Below are 21,403 nucleotides of genomic sequence, written 5' to 3'. Positions count from 1 at the left end.
ATTGCCTGGAAAGAATATTACATCAACCATTTGTGATCACTTCAAAATTAGAGATTTTGTATCCGTTTGATTCAACTTAAAATAAAGATTGTGTTAAAAAGTCTAGAGATTTTTTTTTTTTAAGATTTCTATTTGTTTACTCCCAATAAAGATCACTTGAAGAAAAACATGGGTGATAGATTTAGGCAAAAATGTTGTCCTAACATTTTCATAAAGTATATTATTTTGATAAAATCATATTTTTAAAAAAAATAAAAAACTAAAGAAAATCTTAAATGACAATATATAATTTTTTTTTTGTAAAAAAGTAGATTTTTTTCTAAAAATTATACAACAAACGCACCCTTTATAAAAACAAGCTTTTAACCATGTTATGTTTTTTCTTGTCAAAAAAGAAAACCATGTTATGTTTTTTGCCTCTTTACTTTCGTATTTTCATTCCAATAAATAAACGGAAATAGACCTTATTTCATTATATCAATTGCATTCAGACATCATTGATGCACCTACTCATGTATTAATTAAGTTCAACTATTGTATGGTGTATTATTTAGATTTGAAATACGAAGACAGATCAAATTTCCAAGTATAACAATTTCTCTGTTTTTTAGTTGATATTTGAGACTGAAAACTGCTATTAGAATCGATGTCTAAACACTATACCAAAATTCATATCCAAAAAGGTATAATTTAGTGAACAATGTACCAAAACTGAAAGGGGTGTCAGAAAAATGAAATGAAAAACATTTCTTTTTTGGGATTGAGGGTGAGGGTGTCAATTCATTCCTGAGATGTGGCCTCATTTGTTGAGTCCACTGGCTCAGCTTCTGCTGTCTCATCAGCCTTGTCCTCTTTCTTACCTGAACAAAAACACAAAGCATCATTTGTTAAGCAAGAAATGTGACACCTATAGTATTACATCATATGCAAATTCCATGCATTTCAGAAAAAATATGATAGAACAAAAAAAAGAATAAATACAAAAGCGACATGATGGAACAAAAATAGGCATGGATACTAAAGCAACATGATAAAACAAAAGCAACATAATCTATTCCAAGCCTACCTTTTTTCTTCTTTCCGCCACCTTTCTTCTTTGTCTTAGTGCCCAAGGCTAGCCATGCCTTGATCTCGGGATCATCTATCGTTTTTGTGGGCTGCAATTCTTGGAGTGGATGAGATGTGACGCGGTCCGATCCCTTTGGCATTAACAAGACCGTGAATTTGATGTGTGCAACAAAATCACCTGATAAGGAAACAGTATAGCAAGAAGTTTAGGCTCGTAGGAACACAACCCAATTGTGGAACTGTTCATGTTATTGCCTATAGAAAAATTACCAGGCTTTTCATGCAGAACAGGATATGGCTGCAATAGCTCATGATTCATACATTCCACTAAACCAAGGCGAGCTCTTTTCTCCTCCAAAGCCCTGTAATAAGAGTGTAATTGTAAGTGGACATATAATCAAAATCAGAACTTAAACTTGATGACATCATTAGAATTGAACTAAGTAGAGTTACCTAGCAGAAAATGGCATGATTGGAAATTTTTGGCTTATTTCACTGAAAATGAACCGAGATGCTTTCATCTTCAAGTGATAACTCTTGTCAACAGCCCTCTTATAAATAGTTGTCTGCTTCTCATCCAATAACTTAGGCTGCAAGGGATTGAAAATATTAGTTCAATAATTCATATGGTGCTACATCAAACTGAAAAAATATTAATGAAATTAATCCTACCTTGCCTTCTCCAGTACTTGTCACTATATCAATTGCATAAACTTCATTTTCCTCAAACTCTGCATCATCAACCCTTGTATCCGGATTAGAGATACTAAGTACAACCTTGTTACCGTCAATCACAAACTGCTTCAATTGGTGGCTTAGAACACCCTCCACAATTTTACAATCATAGGCAGCAGCAACCTTTTGAATTGCATCAGATACATCCTTGTTCTGTCAAGAAAAGTATTTGAAAATATTAATACACCCTACTACAACTCAGGAAATTTGCATGTATGAATGTCGAAAAAACAAATTCTCACACTTCGCTACATGCAATTGATATGTAATTGTTTAAATATTGTACCATGTTGGCTATACTAGAAAATTGTACTGACTATATAAATCAGAACATGAAACCAGTTCCAGCCATTCAAGTTTCGGCAACAGGGAAAAAGAGGAAACCAATATGGTTATGATCACCTCGGCAAAGTTGCCAATATTAATGTTTTATGATATGTAAGAGTATCAAAAGTCAAAATATACAAAAGATAAGCTTCATTATGTCATCATATTTAATCTAAAAAATTAAGAGAAAAATAAATAACTTGAAGCATGACAAGGTCAATAGAAAACACAACCAAAGGGAAGTGGGTATTTATGAAACAAAGGATGAATGATTCTCTATCAGTGTAACTATGACATAAACAGGCTTCATTGGAGTTTATCCATAGCCTACGATGTATTCATCATATAGAAATCAGTTCATCAAATCAAATTTACAAAAGTTAAAAAGTAAAAAAACCAAGATATGTTGGCTGCACTAGAAAGCTGTACTGACAATATAAATCAAAACAGCATGAAACTAGTTCCAGCCATTCAAGTTTTGGCAACAGGGAAAAAGAGGAAACCAATATGATTTTGATCACCTCGGCAAAGTTGCCAATATTACAGTTTTATCATATATAAGTATCAGGAGTCAAAATATACAAAAGATGAAGCTCCTTTAAATTAAAATATTTAATTTCAAAAAATGAAGAAAAAAATTGCTTGAAGTATGACAAGGTCAGTAAAAAACACAAACAAAGGAAAGTGAGTATTTATGATACAAAGGATGAATAATTCTCCATCAGTGTAACTATGACATAAACAGGGTTCATTGGAGTTTATCCATAGCCTATGATGTATTCATCATATAGAGACCAGTTCATCAAATCAAATTTACGAAAGTTTTTGTTTTGAAGGAAAATCTATGAAAGTTGTAAAGTTAAAAAAAAAAAATATGTTGGCTATACTAGAAAATTGTACTGACTATACAAATCAGAACATAAAACTAGTCCCAGCCATTCAAGTTTCGGCAACAGGGAAAAAGAGGAAATCAATATGATTTTGATCACCTCGGCAAAGTTGCCAATATTTCAGTTTTATCATATGTAAGTATCAGGATTCAGGAGTCCAAATAGACAAAAGATAAAGCTTCATTATATTATCATAATTAATATTGAAAAATGAAGGGAAAAAAATTGCTTGAAGTATGACAAGGTCAATAAAGACGCAACCACGGGGATATGGGTATTTATTAAACAAAGAATGAATGACTCTCCATCAATGTAACTATGACAAAAACAGGCTTCATTGGAGCTTATCCTAGCCTATGACGTATTCATCATATAGAGATCAGCTCATTTAATCAAATCCACAAATATGTTATAAAGTAAAAACCAAAATAAGACAGTTTTGATAGGAACTGAAAAACTAGGGAAAATGAAACAGTTCAAACTGAGACTTTTTTCTACAATTTCAATCAAAAAAGAAATGACATATCAGTAGAATAAAATGTACAAAAGGATTTGAATGACAACTGAGTACAAAACAAACTGTACAATGAAACTACACATTTCAGCTGAGAGGACAAGCAAAGACATCATATGTGGTTAAATGGTTGGCGCGGCAGCAAAAGAAAATCCACAAATGACCTCTATCAGTGTAACTATGACAATAAAGCCTCATTGGATTTTATCCTAGCTCATGATTAGTTTTCATCATTTAGAGATCAAAATTCACAAGGCAAAGGTATCCCTTCAGATGCAACAAACAAAGTAATCTACTTATCTTCCAATTTTAAAGTGCCATATTTGAACTGACTTCAAACCTATCTACATGTGGAGCAATATGAATGCAATAAAATAAAAATTACTTCAATATAATAATACATATAAATGAGGGAAAAATCTTACAATTGATTACCTTCTTTCCTGGCCTTACAAGCCTTAAGGCAACCTCAGCAGCAGTGTTTGCAGCCGCAATGACATCTGCTGCCCGTCCAGTAACCGGACCTTCCTGAAGAACATGAGTATGAGCCACAGCAGCAATGAACCCATCTATATGACAAGCCAAATCACTGCAACCATTGAAAGAAATGCATCATTATCAACTTTCAAATGATAGCCGAAACCACAGGGTAATCACAAAACTAGCTCTAAAATCTTACATTTTGACTATATCGCCTTCTTCCAACACTGTCTCATCACTGGCTAGAGGAGAGAAATGGCAGATTGTGTTGTTAACAGAAATACAGGTCGGGAAAGCAACACCTCTCTCTATCTTCTTCTTCACATTCTTGTACACGTTACTAGTTTGCCTTCACACCAATAAAAGAAAACATCATAAGCTAAAAACCATTTAAATAATATTAACAAAACTAACATAGCAATTACAACAATCACACAAAAACGCCAAATACAATATTTCTTTATACAATCAACGATTATTATCACGGTATGCATCGCATAGAATCTTAATATTGAAATTACAAGAAAGTAACTAGTCGACAATATACATTAAATAACCTTCACAGAATCTAAATATTGAAATTACATGAAAAAAGCTAATCGACAATATACATTAAATAACTAATCGACAATATACATTAAATAATGTATGCCGCACGTGAGAGGATACTAGTTATATAGCAATATACTTACTCTCTAATAAACGAATCTCCTTTCTCACAAATATCGACAACCTTGGCCTTCGGTTTACATTCCGAAATAACTAACTTCAAAGCCTCTGCATAACAAACAAATCCAAAAAAATAAGTAAAAAGTAAAATCATCTACATTAAAATGCACAAAAACACAACAAACAATGAAACCTTAAGCTAATCGAGAAATTAAAAAAAAAAAACAAAAGAATATATTCAATTTATGCATCTGATCTATGAATTTACAAAAACCCATTTCGAATTTGCAAATAAAAAAGACAATGATATATTCCAAAAATAAGTAAAATTAACAATGAAACCTTAAACTAACCGAGAAATTAAAATTAACAAAAAAAACATAAACCTAAGCTAAATTCAATAAATTTAAGCAACCAATTTATGAATTAACAAAAACCTATATACAATTAGAAAATAAAAAAGACAATGAGAAACAATACATACTGTTAACGATCTCAGCTGCAGTTTTGTATTTGGTTACAACATCAGGCGAAGTGAGATCCAACTCCTTCTCCTCCCTTTCATCATCCGACATGGTGCCTCACTTGTTCAATCCTTGATGCTCCTGAAAAACCCAAATGAAAAATTCAAACAAAAATCGTAAAAATCAAATTTTTCCCCAATTGGGTATCAAAACAATGAAGAAATGGAGCATCACTTACAGTTGAAAAATGAAAATGAAGAAAATGAAGAGTAAGGAAGAAATGGGTTTTGCGGCAAAGATTCGAAGAAATGAGGGTTTGTGAAGTGAAATTAGGGTTTCAATGAAGAGGCAAGTTTTGGCTTATATAGGATTTTTCATTGTCGTTATTGTGCTCACATTAGTGGCGTAGGGTTTTACCCTCTACATGGACCCTACCTTGTTGAGATGGACACAAGACGAAATTTTGTGATCAAATCATGACCCTTTGATGTTAACTAGACAACGATGCTTAGTTCGTGTTGAATTATACACAACTGAATAACCCATTCTCGATCAATGGTCGCTTACACATCACTTGTAAAAGGATTCTCTGACTAGGCAAACACGTATGAATCTATTCTCTAACTATGAATCTATGTTGGTTATATATTTTTATATGACGCGTAATATTTCTCTCCACCTCATTATTTTTTAAGTTGATTCAACTCGATTGGCATCCAATTTCATAAAGTGGCATATTTCTATTGTCCCCCTCCAACATATTATTGAGAGTGCTCTATGTACTCTTCGTGTTTAAAATTGGTGATACTGCAAATTTTATTTTATTTTTGTTGAAAGATGGTGATAGTGTAGTTGTATGTGTTTCTTTTGGACAAACACCGTCTTTATTGACAAAATTTGACTTAGTTTTGATCATATGCATACATACATGTTTTTTTTTCCTTAGTTCTTATGGCACAAAGAATGTTCCATGTTTTTATTCAATTCAATACTCATATTAGTACTGATAAAATGTATAAAAGAGAAATTTTCTCCTTACAATGAACGATTGTCCTAAAAGAATGAATTTATTGCAAGGAGAAAGTATATTAGTACTAACAAAAGAATGAATTTTTTTAGGGTTGGATCATTTTTCATGGGTGGTAAGATAGATTAATTTGTATCCAGAAGTCCTAGCTCAACTGGCAAAATGCCGAAATTGTTAGGCCGGATACCATGACCGGGGTTCGAACCCCGGTACCTCCACTTGTGTGTGTGAGTTTATAATGGCTTTGCCATTTCGTCTATCTACCAAAAAAAAAAAGATAGATTAATTTGTCTCACTTTGCATAACTCGTTTAGAATAGGGTGGGACATATTCAATTGAATAGGTGGGTTAAAAATACTACCATGTTACGTCCCTAATTGACAGGTTGACCAGACAATTATAAAAACACAATAAAAAACATAAATTGCATTGATATTTTTACGGATTCACCCATCAAATGAGGGAAAAAGTTGCATTTTCAAAATCATGATCTTGCAAGTGGGTGCGTCTAAGATGCACCTCAAAAATATGTTTGATTTTTTTGCTGCATTTCAATATATTTTTGACAAAACTGCACATGTGATCTGATGGTGGAAGAAGTACAAATTAGGGGGTAAGATTGTCTAGCATTTCATTTAACTTATGAAAAAAAAAAGGAGAGTTGTGTCTATCAATCCTGAAAAATAAGGGCTATAGTCAATATGTTGGGAATGAGAATATGAAACAAGACGTCGGAGAATCGACTAAAGAACTATGTGTAAATATATAGTCGATATAGGAGATGACTGCTTTCTAGTAACCTTTACTAGTAAAAAGGATCAATATCAAACCATGTTAGGTGGTTATGGTTGATATATGATCATTACATCACTTTCAGGGAATGGAACCTTTAATAATACATGATATAGTTAAATAAAATGTTTATTCACCACTAGTCCACTAACATCTTATCCTTACATTAATTCATCCATTCATCAAACTGGATAAATTATCCTTTTTTCCTTTTTGTGTTAGTTAAGCCTGTAGGCGGAAAAAATGTTCTTAGGTTAAGTACCTCATCTGATTATTTGATCGAAGCTATATTTAATGAGAATTGGACGGATGTTTTGTCCTCTTCTTTCACATAAATATACAACTTAGGGTTTAGTCCTTATGTCGAGTTGTTCGAACCGAATAAAAAAAAAAGAATTTTTCTCTCCACCCAGCACATTTTGCTCGCACCCTGCAGCCTTTCCAAATTTACCTTTGCGCATGTTAACTAACGCAAGTGTAATACTATGCGTTAGTTAAGTAACGCCGCGTGAATTCACATGCGCAAGTGTAAAACTATACGTTAGTTAACTAACGCATAGTCACGTACAGTATAAAACACTACGTGAGTTAACCCACGCAATGTATTACACTTGCGCGAGTTAACTCACGCACTACTGATATATCAGTACAACATTAAATGCTGTACTGATGTGCATTGAATGCAGTTTGGGTCCAAACCTTAATATGTTCGTAATTGAACCTACTTACGCCAGTTTAACAATATTATGGGATAATACGACACAATCGATCAAAATTACACTAAAACATCGTTTTTTTCACAATCACATAATCACACATAACGATCCAAACGGTCCTAATTACACAAATTCGCCGGTAATGACCCGTAATCATTTAAACACACTTAATGACTCGTAAACGATCCAAATTACACAAATTTGTCCATAAATTTATAAAATTACATAATCTCACATAAACGGTCAAACATTACACTATTAAACTTAAATAATGATTACACTTCAACGGATCGGACAAAAAGATACAAAGTATTATTCTCAACCATTACCGGTAGGTTCTTATTTTTCCAATTCGTGCTTGAATTGGAATTTGGACTTTGAATGGTTTCAAATTAAAGTTTGGTTTGACATCGCCGGAACCTACGCCGGAACCTTCACCGGAACCTTCTTTTTTGGCCGGTTTCGGTTCAACGTCATCATCTGCGACTTTGTCAACCATCTCCATATATATCTATTGAATAAAATTTTTTACAAAGGAAGAATAAATAAATTACTTGCGGAACAAGCTAACCAAGAACAAAAGTGGCGCTAAAAATTTCAAAAAACATGACTGCACAGTGGCATGACTTAAGTCACGCATGACTTTAACACTTGCGACAATTAAGTCGCGCAGCAAGTTAACATGCGCAAGTTAACTTGCGTACCTAGCCCTAGTGCCTACGAAGACCAGACGAACCAAGCTCAAATACCAGCAAAATGAGACGAGTTTAGATGGTACAATACCTGATATTTGATGCTTGATGAGCGTAGAAACTTGCTTCCTGACGATTTGCAATGATTTGGGATGATGATTTTGACCCAAAAAATCACACTTTTTGGGTTTTTGAAGGTGGAGGGAAAGAAAATGGTGGTTGGAGTTCGGACTGATGGGTTTTGTTCGAAAACAGGAACATTGCGTGAGTTAACTTGCGCAGCGTGAGTTAACATGCGCAAGGGCAATTTTGGCATGGCTGCAGGGTGCGAGCAAAATGTGCTGGGTGGAGAGCAAAATTCTAAAAAAAATTGCAAAGGGAAATAAGTGGGTACTCTTGGGTAGATGAGAGTGTAATGAAGGCTAAGTTATCATATACCTGCATAAATTCTAGTATTAAGTAATTTCTTGCTTCCCTCCCTTTAATTAATGATCCTTACGGGTTGAAGGATTTTGATTTTCTTCCCTGTACCGGAGCCGATTGTGTCTATTTCAAAAGGATATGGGAGGATTCTTTAGACTTCACCAATTTGATACTAAGTTTATTCAAATTAGAGCAATGCCACTATCACTCCTTGATAAAATTTTGAGAAATGAGATAAAGATCATGCCTCCTCCCTATGAACTACCCTCTGAGCCGATTGTGTCCTGTGATTTTTTGTGCTCTGGACCAAATATAATAGTATGTGCTTGACCCTCTCTTAATATTATTATTGAAAATTTTCGTTTGTGCACAATGATGAAGTTTAAAAAAAAGATATCGGACAAGGTGTGAAAGCGTAGATGAAAAATTTAAGTTGCAAATTTACCGAAAAAAGACGACATATATAAAAGAATTAATATGGCCACATAAAGATAGACATCACTGTGTAGCATACAAATAAATCTAAGAAACTTCACAACAAACAACACTAAATAACATATCAACTATTTTTCTCAAAATTGACAAAGTGGTAGTCCATATAATCTCAAAACTGACAAAGTGGTAGTCCATATAAGCTAATTTTTTTTTTCTTTCTTTTTGTTGATATAGAATGACCTAAAAATTAAACAACTTAAATCCTACTAAGAAAACAAACATTACAACATTTAATTTTTGTTGAGCAATTTTTTAATTAATGTTGTGAGTTAATACACAATTTTCAAAGAGAATCATCAACATTACACAATTTTCAAAGAGAAACATTTTAGGAACTTACTGAACCTTTTGAATGCATGCTTTGTTAATTAACTAAAATTAAAATTAATATAAAATTAACTTTAAATTAAAAAATAATAATTTTGAATATTAGATAAATCACACACAATTGATTTTCTCTCATGGTCATGAATTAAACATGACTTTGGAGTAATTTATTTCAATCATAAACTACATGCACGAATAACTAATATATCTTGCAAAGAAAACATATACATATGTCTCATTTTTCATGTATTAAATATGATTTTTGGAGTCTTTTATTTTAATCACAAACAACAACACCAACTACATACATGAATCACCAACCAATATAATATGTATATTTTTCATTTTTCATGTAATAAATAAGTTTATTTATGCCATGTATGTCATGTGAGAATAAATATTATATATGTTAGAAATACTAAACAATTATTAATTTTAACTCTTATTACATTTATGTATATTATATTTCTATCTCTCAAATAAGTAAATTAATTTCTATAAATAATCACATAAGATTTAGTAACTTTCTATTACTTTATGAAAATATTATAAACTATATCATTTATCACTTTGAAATTAGACAGAGAATATAAAAAAAAAAATTATTTAGTTGATCTCTTATTTATTTTTGTTTATTCTTGTATATTAATTTTTTCTTATTTTCCACAAATGTGTAAAATAAAAATACAAACGAGAATAAAAAATTGTTACCTTCTAATTATTTGATATATAATATTAAAAAAACAATGCATGCACATCTAAATATTTAACTATATCATGTATTATTAAACAAAAATTGGTGCCCTTTATGAATGGGGCCTGGACGGTCATCCATCCCGACCGTAAGTATATTACGAGTCAATTTTCTTTTCAAGAACAGTAAGTAGACGGTCTCACAAATGAAAAAATATGCACTAATTATCATTATAATAGTATAATTGGTTTTAAAAAGGTCTCTATTTTAAAGTTAGTTTTAGGCTTTAATAAATGTTCGATCCAATAAATATTTGACCAGCCTATAAAGGATGTTGGTTGTTTTATTTTTCAGGGCAAGGTTAAGTTGGTGGCATTTAAGGTAGGAAAGTATAAACATTTCTAGGGGTGTAAGTGGTTCGGACAAAATCGATAAAACCGAAAATCCAAACCGAACAAAACCGAAAAGTATCCGACCTTGATTGGTTCAGTTCAAAACTGAACTAAACCAACCTAAACCGATCTAGTTTGGTTCGGTTCTCGATTTTTAATTTTGAAATCCAAGGAACCGATGAACCGAACCGATGCTAACCTCACTCCCCATTTTAGTAATATTATCCCTCCTCACATACACTTATGATTAAGCTCAAAATTAAATGTCAACATAAAATACTTCATAATTCATTCACTTTCTACCAACACCATCTCATCTCATCACTCACACCTTGTTTTTCTTCTTATTATAGTATAGAATTGGTTTCTTTATTTGGCTGGGTCAAATTCTGACATATGGAGTCATAATCCCTAAGTTTTGCTCATGTTGTTTTTGGAATTTCAAACTGTTTTATTTTGGTTTTCCAAATTCTATTTTAAAAAAGAATATTTACCGAAGTTGTTACTAGATTGAGTCACGACCAAGTCGCTCTCTTTAAGACGTTTTGTGGCACTGCCAAAATTGTGCAAGGCAGACTATCAACCACGCCGCCTCTAGGATAAAACAAGCACAACTACAACTGTGCGGTTAACTAGTCTCTTTATTCTAGCACTTGGTAGTTAAATTGGTTACAAGGTTCTTGAGTTTTCTTCATTCACATTATAATTCATAAGTAGCATTGAAGCACGTTGTGTTACATACTTACGTTGAAGCTACAACACTGCATTGCAAGTCATCGAAGATGAAGAAGATTCATGTTGCATTCATCATGTTCTCAGTGATTGCTGTGATACTACACCATTGGAGCTGCACTGGGTTCACCAACGAATCTGACCCTCATGACGTACTGTGTATATAGAAGAATCTTTATACATTTCTTTCAATTTCTTTTTGCATGTCTTGTGTTACAGTATGAACGTAGAAGAATCTTTAAATTTTTCTTTCTTTTTCTTTTTGCATGTGTTGTTATATAGTATATGTGTGTAGAAGAATCTTATATTTTTCTTTCATTTTCTTTTTTACATGTGTTATAGTATTTTACTGCGTTTCAATTCTGTTTTTTTTTTCTTATTATAGTATAGAATTGGTTTCTTTATGTTTTTTTTCTTATTATAGTATAGAATTGGTTTCTTTATTTGGCTGGGTCAAATTCTGACATATGGAGTCATAATCCCTAAGTTTTGCTCATGTTGTTTTTGGAATTTCAAACTGTTTTATTTTGATTTTCCAAATTCTATTTTAAAAAAGAATATTTACCAAAGTTGTTACTAGGTTGAGTCACTGCCAGGTCGCTCTCTTTAAGACGTTTTGTGGCACTGCCAAAATTGTGCAAGGCAGACTATCAATCACGCCGCCTCCAGGATAAAACAAGCACAGCTACAACTGTGCGGTTAACTACTGCACTGTAGAAAACCGTTCGAGAATTACACCTTCAATATGGTACTAAGACCACTCTTTTAATACTGAAACCACTCTAATATGATAGTGTTACCACTCTATTATGGTGCTGAGACCACTCAAATATGATGTTACCACCATTCTAATTTTTACCTTCTCAAACTATGATACTATGATCACTCAAATATGATTTTACACCATTCTAACTTTTAACTTCTTCAAGGGAAGGAAATATTGAAAGGAACTATACTTTTAAGATCATTCATAATTCTGAAGGGACATTATTCCTGAAAAAGGAACTATGATATTAAAAATATTCTTTATTTCGAAGGGATGTATATTATTGAAGGGACTATGCTTTTAAAACCATTCTTAATTTCGAAGGGACATTATACCGAAAATGGACTATGGTCTTAAGAACACTCTTAATTCCGACGGGACAGAAATAAGGAGATGAGGAGAAGAATAACTCGTCAACACAAGCTGGAGGGAGAAGAGAGAAAGAGTTCCCGACAACTCAATATAAACTCTTTGATGTGGTTTTTGAATTGGGTGGAGTCCTCTATTTATATAAAGATTTTGTAACTGTTTTAGAAAAAATTGCGGCACCAGTTACTCTAATGGATAAGATCAAAAGAGAACTTATCCCGTGACTGTTAAAAAGAGATTAAAAGAGATTAATTTGTATATCATGTGGCTAGAATTCACCTTATAAGGTGAATAAGTGAGGTGTCTGGGGTTCGAACCCCAGCCCCTGCATATAATAATGCATTATCCTACCAACTGAGCTATGCTAACGGGACAAAAATTTGTATATTTTTTTAATTCCAATAAAAGAGATTAATTTGTATATTTAACCTACCAATTTTTTTTGTTGTTCTATAAAAAAGATTAATTGTCCTAATCAAAGTAGTAATTAAAATCGAATTAGACACAAAATTGAGCTAAGTATGAGTTCAAGGTTCAACTAAAGTCAATTTGGGAATCATCCGGTTATTTTTATACCTAAACTTTGTTGATTCACTATTTTTATAATCCATAACTTTCGATATATATACCGTTGACTTAAACTGATTTAAAAGTCCTCGTGAGCTTAACTCAGTTTGTAAAGACGATGTATAATATATGCAAGGTTCGGGATTCAAACCCCGACCACCACAAAAAAATCATGATTTAAAAGTGATTGATCTAGTCTAAAAAGTACCCAATGATTGTTACTTACCGCTGAAAAGTCGAACGACAATTACCTACCATTAAGATATGTTTTCGAGCAATTTTAAAAGTAAGACGAACAATTTCCAATGAATAATTGGGTCAAACCTTTTAATCATATTAATTTCTCCCTCCGGCCGGTCCTTTTAGACATAACAATTTTAGTTCTATTTATAAGAAAAACTTACAACATTTTAAGTGTATTTATTGAATAAAAACATTTTTAGCTCTTAATTAATGTTTGTCTTTTTCAATATTAGTGAGTATATTTAATCCTTCCAAAAAGTTGTCACAATTAATGATTATCTTCATTTTAATGTTTTTTTATATTTTTCTTCTTATATTAAGTAGCGGAGAGAGTAAAATAAGAAGACTGTGGATAGATGTTAAGACTGTGGATTCTCTCATTTTCGTTGTCATGGACCGTGTGCGGAAGACTTTGCAAGCAAGGTTGTTAGTCTGCAGATGTTGGATGAGCAAAACCAGTTTGGCTGCTAGATCTTTGTTTATTGATGATTATCATATCTTGTTAGGCTTTATTTGTAATGGTTTTATTTTATCTTGTTGGAGATGTTCCAAGCACTCTGCTCACTCTAGATGTAGCCCTTGTGACATTTGGTTTGAATGAATGAATTTCCTTTTTACCGTCAAAAAAAAAAAAAAAGTAGCGGAGAGAGTAAAATAAGAAGTGTTGGTCCCGTAAAAAAAAAATATTGGTAATCCATCACAACAAAGGTGGTAGTATTGATTTTTGATCTGTTTTTAGGTAGCATCTCTGTTCGTAATTAATGTTAGTCAAAACAAGTCATAAGCAAAATAAACACTTCATCTTCTCAAACTAAACAGGTTTAATTAAGAAAGTACCGTGTTAAGACGATTGTGCTGGTAGTATATAAGAAGAAAGATGCTAGAGTTTGTATCATTTTCATACACCAAAATCAGAATTAGTACCAAATCGTAGGGTTTCAACTCAACAATGTCACTCTTCCGCCACCTCCTCCTCCGCCGTTCCTCCGCCGTCACCCTCCGTTCCTTCTCAACTTCCTCCGCTCAACAAGCACCAACGGTGGATCGTCAACTTCCTCCTGAACCTGAAGAACTCCACACGCGCGTCACATCATTGATTCGCTCCGGCAACCTCGACGCTGCCTCTGCCATGGCGCGCCAGTCGGCGTTCTCAGCAACAACTCGTCCGACGGTGTTCACCTGCAATGCCATCATTGCTGCAATGCACCGTGCGAAAAGATACAATGAAGCTCTTGATTTGTACGAGTTCTTCTTTAACTTGTTTAAAATTACTCCTAACATTGTCTCTTATAACTTTGTTATCAATGCCTACTGTGATGAGGGCCGCATTGACGCGGCCCTCGATGTTTTTCGGAAAATGAAGGCAGATGCGCCTTTGAAACCCTCACCCGTTACCTATCAGATTATCACCAAATGTTTGATCAATGCTGGTCGTTTTGAGGACGCCCGTGACATTTGGTTTAAGATGTTATACACGGGCCATTCGGATTCAACTGTGTATGACAATCTCTTATCTGCTTGTACTCAACTGGGAAATTTTGATAAAGCTAATAAGCTTATTGATGAGCTTAAGAGGTGGTGTCCGGATTACTACATTGGCGTTGTGAGTGCCATTTATATGCATTGGTTTATTGAGCAAGGAAGAGATAAGGAGGCTATGGAGTGTTATAAGTCCTTATTGAACCGCAAGTGTATGATGAGACCTGAAACTTGCAATATTCTCTTGCAGGTTTTGCTCATGTTTGGAAAAAAACCTGAGGCTTGGGACTTGTTTCATGACATGTTAGACAATCATACACCTCCCACTTTTCATGCTGTCAACTCTGGCACTTTTACTTTGATGGTCGATGAATGCTTGAAGCTCGGTAAGGTTGATGAAGCCCTTGCAACTTTGAAGAAAGTTGGAACCAAGCCTGATTCTAGGCCTTTTTTCTTGGATATTGATGGCAACTCTAAGCTCATTTCCATTTTCTGTCAATATGATATGTTGTCTGAAGCTGAGAATCTATTTCAAGAGATGTACTCCATGTCTATGACCCCGGATGCGCACACATATGCAATTTTGTTTGATACATATAGGAAAATGGGTAGGAAAGATGATGCTTACATGATAAATAACAAAATGGTGGAGGCTGAGTTGATTAAGAATGGTCCAACTCGGATCGAACTTTGAAATAAGAAGAAGAATGATGAATCAAAGGGATTCTGAATCCAATCCCAAAAGGAAAGCACTACATCCTAACATTTAACAGTAGGACATTTTACATAAACTGAGCTACACCCTAAGCATATTTTGTCTTTGTACATCAATATTTTTGGGGGTCTTTAAATTTTTCAGTGAATTCTATATTCTGTTCTGTCAAATTGTAGCTTCTATGCCCTTTTAGATCCAAACAAACATTTTGTGATATTTGCTTCTTACTGGTTTTTGTTGTGATCTATGATTTTTATTGTTGCTTGTTCCTGCTAAAAGTAAGACACCTCTCACATTTGCAGCAAAAGTTTCTTCTCAAATGAAGTAACTGCATCCTTATAAACATTAGAACAGACCAAGTTTCTTTGATTAGGAATAAAACGCACAAAATCATGGTCAATGGTTTCTATGTCATCATCAGTAATTCCCAATGTCCATGACTATGAATGGAAGAGTCAATTAGAGAAGCATAGTTGCATATGAAAGGTACATATTCAGTTACTTGGTTTACTTTCAAATGCCTCGAGATTCCGAAGAACACATTCAGCTACTGAATATGTACCTTCATATACAAATATGTTGTTAGAAGCATTTAGACGCAACACTGTATCAAGTTTGTCTACTGAGACTATATTTCATTTCTACTAAAAAAGAACACTAGCCGCACCTAATCCATTGTTCCTCACCGTTGCTGAGAGTTGTCCATCTCATGGTTAGTTTTTCATGTTAGTTCTACAAAGTTGTTTGAAAAATATAGAACATGGAAAGCAAAGTTCCTTGAAATATTTGTGTATGTTGTATGCATGGAATACAAATCGATCAACTGAATCGGTCCAAATCGAACCAAACTGGTCAAAGTCGGTTTGTTTTTTTTTTTTTTTTTGAAAAATAGTAAAAACCGAACCAATAAAAATTTCATTGGTTCAGACATTTTTTTTAAGCAAAAACTGGTCCAAACAGAACCGTTACGGTTTAGGGGAGATGTAGGTATAGGATAAAAGCAAACAAAACTAATTGGAGGGACCTTGGACCGTGATGACCAAAGTGTGGTGGCTGAGAAAACCGATGAATGGTAAAATGATCATTTCAGATAGTTTGAAAGCAAATAGTAAAGCCTAAAGAGCAATTTTCTTTCAATTGACGAGGTCATATTGGACCCGAAAAACATATCTAACACATCCTTACAATTTAGATTCATGTGATCCTTCTATAAACCAAATAATAAGTTTAGGCAATAGTTTTCAAAGTATGGTGGTTATGCAAAAAATAAAACTTTCTTCAAAAAAAAGTGATTTCTTAAAAATAATCTAAAACAATCACATATTTTGTATTTTTCCTAAATCATCGCAAATTAATGAAAAAATTCAATGAATTTTTGAGTTGATTCTTACAGCTCTCTATCAAGAGATTTTAACATTTTTAAAGTATATCTAAATGCTTTTAGATGTACGTCGAACATCTTTAAAGGATCAAAACACACCTAAAAATAACAGTCAACCAAAATAAACTCATCTAAAAATCTAAAAAATTAGATAGGCAAATCCTTAACATACATATATTGACTTTCATTTGTTTTCATTTTTTTTTACAAAGAATATGGATTGTTTAATTTAGTCACATCGAATTCCTTTTTGAAAGGATTTGTGGTTAGGTGATCATGCTTTGAAATTCCTTCTCCATCAACAACGTTGCCTGTTCTGTTTTGAAGGTATAGAAACAACATGTCAAGTTGACTTATTTTGGCTTGCACCAAGGTAAAGGTAATTTGGATGCATAAATTGGTTGGAGCACAATTCAAGTTCTAGGTAAAGGTATTTTCATAAAATAAGCTGTTTTGAATAAGCTGTTTTTTAAAATAAGGTGTTTTGCATAAAATAAGCGGTTTTGAATAAGCTATTTTTAAAAAGAGATCGTAATAAATTGTTTTTCATAAAATAAGTTTTTTTGAATAAGCTGTTTTTTAAAATAAACTGTTTTGCATAAGATAAGTTGTTTTTGAAGAAATAAACTATTCTAACTTTTAATTTTAATTTGTTATTTTTTATAATAAAAGTGGTTTTATTCATTGGATAAAAAATATTTGTTTTGGTTCGGTTCGGTATGGTTAATAGATAAGTAAATGGTTAACCAAACCATAACTTTGGTTCAGTTCGGTTAGCTCCAAACCTGAAACGGTTCGGTTCGGTTTTCCTGAACCATTTCAAAATTTCAGTTCGGTTCGGTTCGGTTTTTTGGGTTAACCGAACCATGCCCACCCCTAGTTGCAGACTTAGCTTCAATTTTTTTTTTTTTTTTTGCAATTTCTTTCCATGTTTATAGGGAAAAAAGGGGGGTTCACTTGATTTGTTTGGTGAGCGTTTAATGTATTTGATTAGAGCATAAAAACATCTTATCCAACATTAATGAAGCTTTGCGTCAAAAAACAGTAATGAAGCTAATGTTTGGTCTTAGTTTGTTAGTAGGAAAGGTAGAATCAAAACTTAATTTTCTTTCTTGTATTCAAAGTATTTAAATCTTACTTTTGCGATGGGTTTATCTCTTGTATTCACTTAAATTAAGTTTGCTTATAAAAAAAAAACTCTACTGAGACATAGAGGAAGCCACCATTGCAAATTTTTCATTTTAAAAAGAATGCTCTAACAAAACTTCAAAATTACAGTTTGGTACCACTTTTCCCAACTGCACCAAGTAATCTTGCTCCTTCACCTGTGAGTGACTTATTTGAACCTCACATTTGAAGACAAGAGATAATAGATCTTGCTCATAATACATACATATATACACATTTCATTTATCCGACTTTTGTGATAATAGATCTTTGTCACAAAGTAAAAGAAAATAGAGTGATTTTTTTTTTAGGAAAGTTGTTGGACTGATATAGTAAAGTTGATTTAACTTGTACATATACAACAATAATGTAAAATTTCTTAAAAAAAAAAGCAATAACGTATAATTTTTTTACTCATACGTTCAATCAAATCACTATTATACTACATTTTAAGATTAGTTCCTAAAATATGTTTACAATATCCATTCGGTGTTAGGTCAAAAAAATTTATACCGTCTATATATAAAAATTAATCTCAAACGAAAAGAATATTTAAAAACATTCTATCAATAATAAATTTATTATTTTGATTGTCAAAAAAAAAAAATTTATTATTTCTGTTATTTTGCTTTTTTACGTGAATTGGATTCCAGACCCTCATCGAAGCAATTTACAACCATTCTAGAGAAAATTCAAATGCACGATGTCAAACTTTTACTTTGAGCTAATATTCCCAACGTGGGAACTCAATCATAAATGGTATCCTCTGGACCTAGACTTGTAGCTCAATAATGAGGTGAAAATCTAAAGGACTTCTAATGTGATTGCTCGAGGGTTGATTCGTTTCGTTTCCACGACCATTGAACATGTGTTGACGTTGTGACGTTTGATAAATGTGGCAACGTGGTTGTTGCTTTTGGGGTGAAATATTAAATGTTGGATCTGATTGTGTAAGATCGGATCGTTTCATCACATTGAGTACCTCCAAATCTTTTCCAATTGTTGATGAATGGTTCCCTCCATTTTAAATATACAAGCTTTCACCTTTCCTTTTTTGGTCATCTCTTCCGTTTTGCAAACTCTTGCCATGGTTCTTGAATACTTTTGTGCTTCCAATTTCTCAGTTATCTCAAAAAAAAATCATCCATTCATCAAACTAGATAAATTATCCTTTTTTCCCTTTTGTGTTAGTTAAAGCCTGTAGGCGGAAAAAATGTTCTTAGGTTAAGTACCTCATCTGATTATTTGATCGAAGCTATATTTAATGAGAATTGGACGGATGTTTTGTCGTCTTCTTTCATATAAACTAGACCTTGTACCCATGCTGCCGCACGGGTCATATTGATGGCAAACAAAATATTCAATTATACTGTTAATTCATAATCTATTTGTGCAAATACAATGTTAAAAATAATAATACAACTTAAAAAAGGGAACAAATCATGTTGGTACATTACGAAAAATAAATTTCCTTGTAAACAACATTGTATTTAGGATGATTTGAATGACAGATGGATACAGCGTGATAACTTATTGTTTGGTTACTGCACTGATGGTGTGGATAATGAATGGTGATAGTGAACAGAGAAGTGAGAGAGAGGGAGATGGAACAATGAAAAAAAATGGTGTATTGAAGTTGAAAAAAAAGAGATGACATAGATAAAGTAACGTTTTTGGAAAATGAAAAAGAAATTAAAGTGGGGGACACAAAGGTAATTGTGAGATTTGAATTAGGTTTAGGGTTTTCATATTAGTGAGTACAAATAAATAAATTGTGATTCACTACATATCAGTTATTATGCTTCGAGTGGTGACAATTTTCAAGGATTCATCAGATGAGTGAATTATAAAGGGGGAGTCAGTTATGTAAAACCACCCACTACACATTAGTTATGCTTGGAGCGTTACCTATTTTCAATGATTTATGAGATTATGGAAAACAGAACATGAAGGGCAACAACAAAGACACCTATTTATAAGAAGAGAGTGAGAATTTGAAAGTTATCATGAAAAACCACCCACGATGCTTGGAGTCGTGGCTATTTTCAAGGATTTATCTAAATCCACTACACATCAGTCATGGTTGGAGTGACTATTTTCAAGGGTTTTCAAGCAACAATATTGAACGTGTTCGGTCAAGACTATATTTTCAAGGATTTATGAAAGGCCACTACACATCAGTCATGCTGCGTGACTATTTTCTAGGAACAACATTTGCACGTGTGTTCAGGCTGGAAAAAACTACCTAAGCAGTGTTTAAGGATACAATAACAAAAATACGTTGAGGTGGCAATTTTCCCTATTTTTTAGGACTAAATCACTATTAGAAATTATAACCATTGCCAATCCTAACCTATATCAGAAAACGTGAAGACTGTATATTTGAAAATTCAAGGATTGAGAAACAATCTTAATTGAATTGAAAAATCATAAAATCCCCAAATTTTGAAACCCTAATCACTATCCAGAAAATCAAAATGAATAAAATAATAAAATAGCATTGATATCAAAATTAGTTTAGTGATCATACCATTAATAATTTATCATGGACAAAATATGCATCGGAATCATATTTTTGCGGAGAAATCAAAGGAAAAGGAGGAAGAAAGGGATGGAAATGGCTGATTTCTGGGTTGAGATCGCATGAATAAGGGGAGAATATGACTTCAGAACCGTATAACGTTGAAGTCGGGAAGGAGAGGAAAAGAGATTAATTGCCTTTTAAAATGTCTGTTTGGTATAGGATATGCATTAGCGGAAGCGATATTATAACACTAAAACAGCTACTGGTCAAGTGGTCAAAGTGCTTGGAAGGAGGCAATGGGTTGCGAGTTCAACTCCCTGCAGAGACATTTTTCAGAAAGACTTTTTAAACCTCTCAAAAAGGCAGGATTAGGGTTAATTAAAGTGGGGGATACAAAGGTAATTGTGAGATTTGAATTAGGTTTAGGGTTTTCATATTAGGCATGCAGTAATTGTGAGATTTGAATTAGGTTTAGGGTTTTCATATTAGGCATGCATTGTGAACCTTCGTATTATATATTAAGACTAGACCATCGACCAGTGCTAACACACGGGTCATACGAAAGAACAAATATTACGCAAATATGGAAGTAAACATTTTACTTGAATCGAAAAAATAGTATAATTCAATTCATAAAATAAATTGCCAGAAACCTTTGTAATGTACCATATTAAACAATTTCCACGACATCAACCATGTTACGGTAACATAACATATAAATTTAATGACATAGTTTATTGAAGAAAAGAAAATCC

General features: G+C 32.9%; 1 protein-coding gene and 1 pseudogene across 2 annotated transcripts; one reads left to right on the top strand and one right to left on the bottom strand.

Moving 5' to 3' along the window:
* Positions 1 to 521: 521 nt before the first annotated feature.
* LOC146908077 (ERBB-3 BINDING PROTEIN 1-like) lies at positions 522 to 5,483 on the bottom strand. The gene is made up of 10 exons (XM_085726792.1): positions 5,386 to 5,483; positions 5,168 to 5,288; positions 4,707 to 4,791; positions 4,214 to 4,363; positions 3,970 to 4,123; positions 1,741 to 1,956; positions 1,522 to 1,658; positions 1,339 to 1,430; positions 1,067 to 1,246; positions 522 to 860 (listed from the first exon to the last, which is right to left on the bottom strand). The coding sequence occupies exons 2-10, from the start codon at positions 5,256 to 5,258 to the stop codon at positions 781 to 783; spliced, it is 1,185 nt and encodes a 394-aa protein (XP_085582918.1). The 5' UTR covers positions 5,259 to 5,288; positions 5,386 to 5,483; the 3' UTR covers positions 522 to 780.
* Positions 5,484 to 14,121: 8,638 nt separating this feature from the next.
* Positions 14,122 to 15,820, top strand: LOC146908076 (pentatricopeptide repeat-containing protein At1g10270 pseudogene; annotated as a pseudogene). The gene has a single exon (XR_015019725.1). The product of XR_015019725.1 is annotated as a pentatricopeptide repeat-containing protein At1g10270 pseudogene (transcript).
* Positions 15,821 to 21,403: the final 5,583 nt, after the last annotated feature.

This window comes from Medicago sativa, chromosome 7 (genome assembly GCF_051527215.1).
Source record: "Medicago sativa cultivar Bolivia chromosome 7, Bolivia_mono, whole genome shotgun sequence".
Taxonomy (NCBI): domain Eukaryota; kingdom Viridiplantae; phylum Streptophyta; class Magnoliopsida; order Fabales; family Fabaceae; genus Medicago; species Medicago sativa.
The sequence above is the reverse complement of the archived record's forward strand: the minus strand, read 5'-3'. Positions and strand labels throughout refer to the sequence as shown.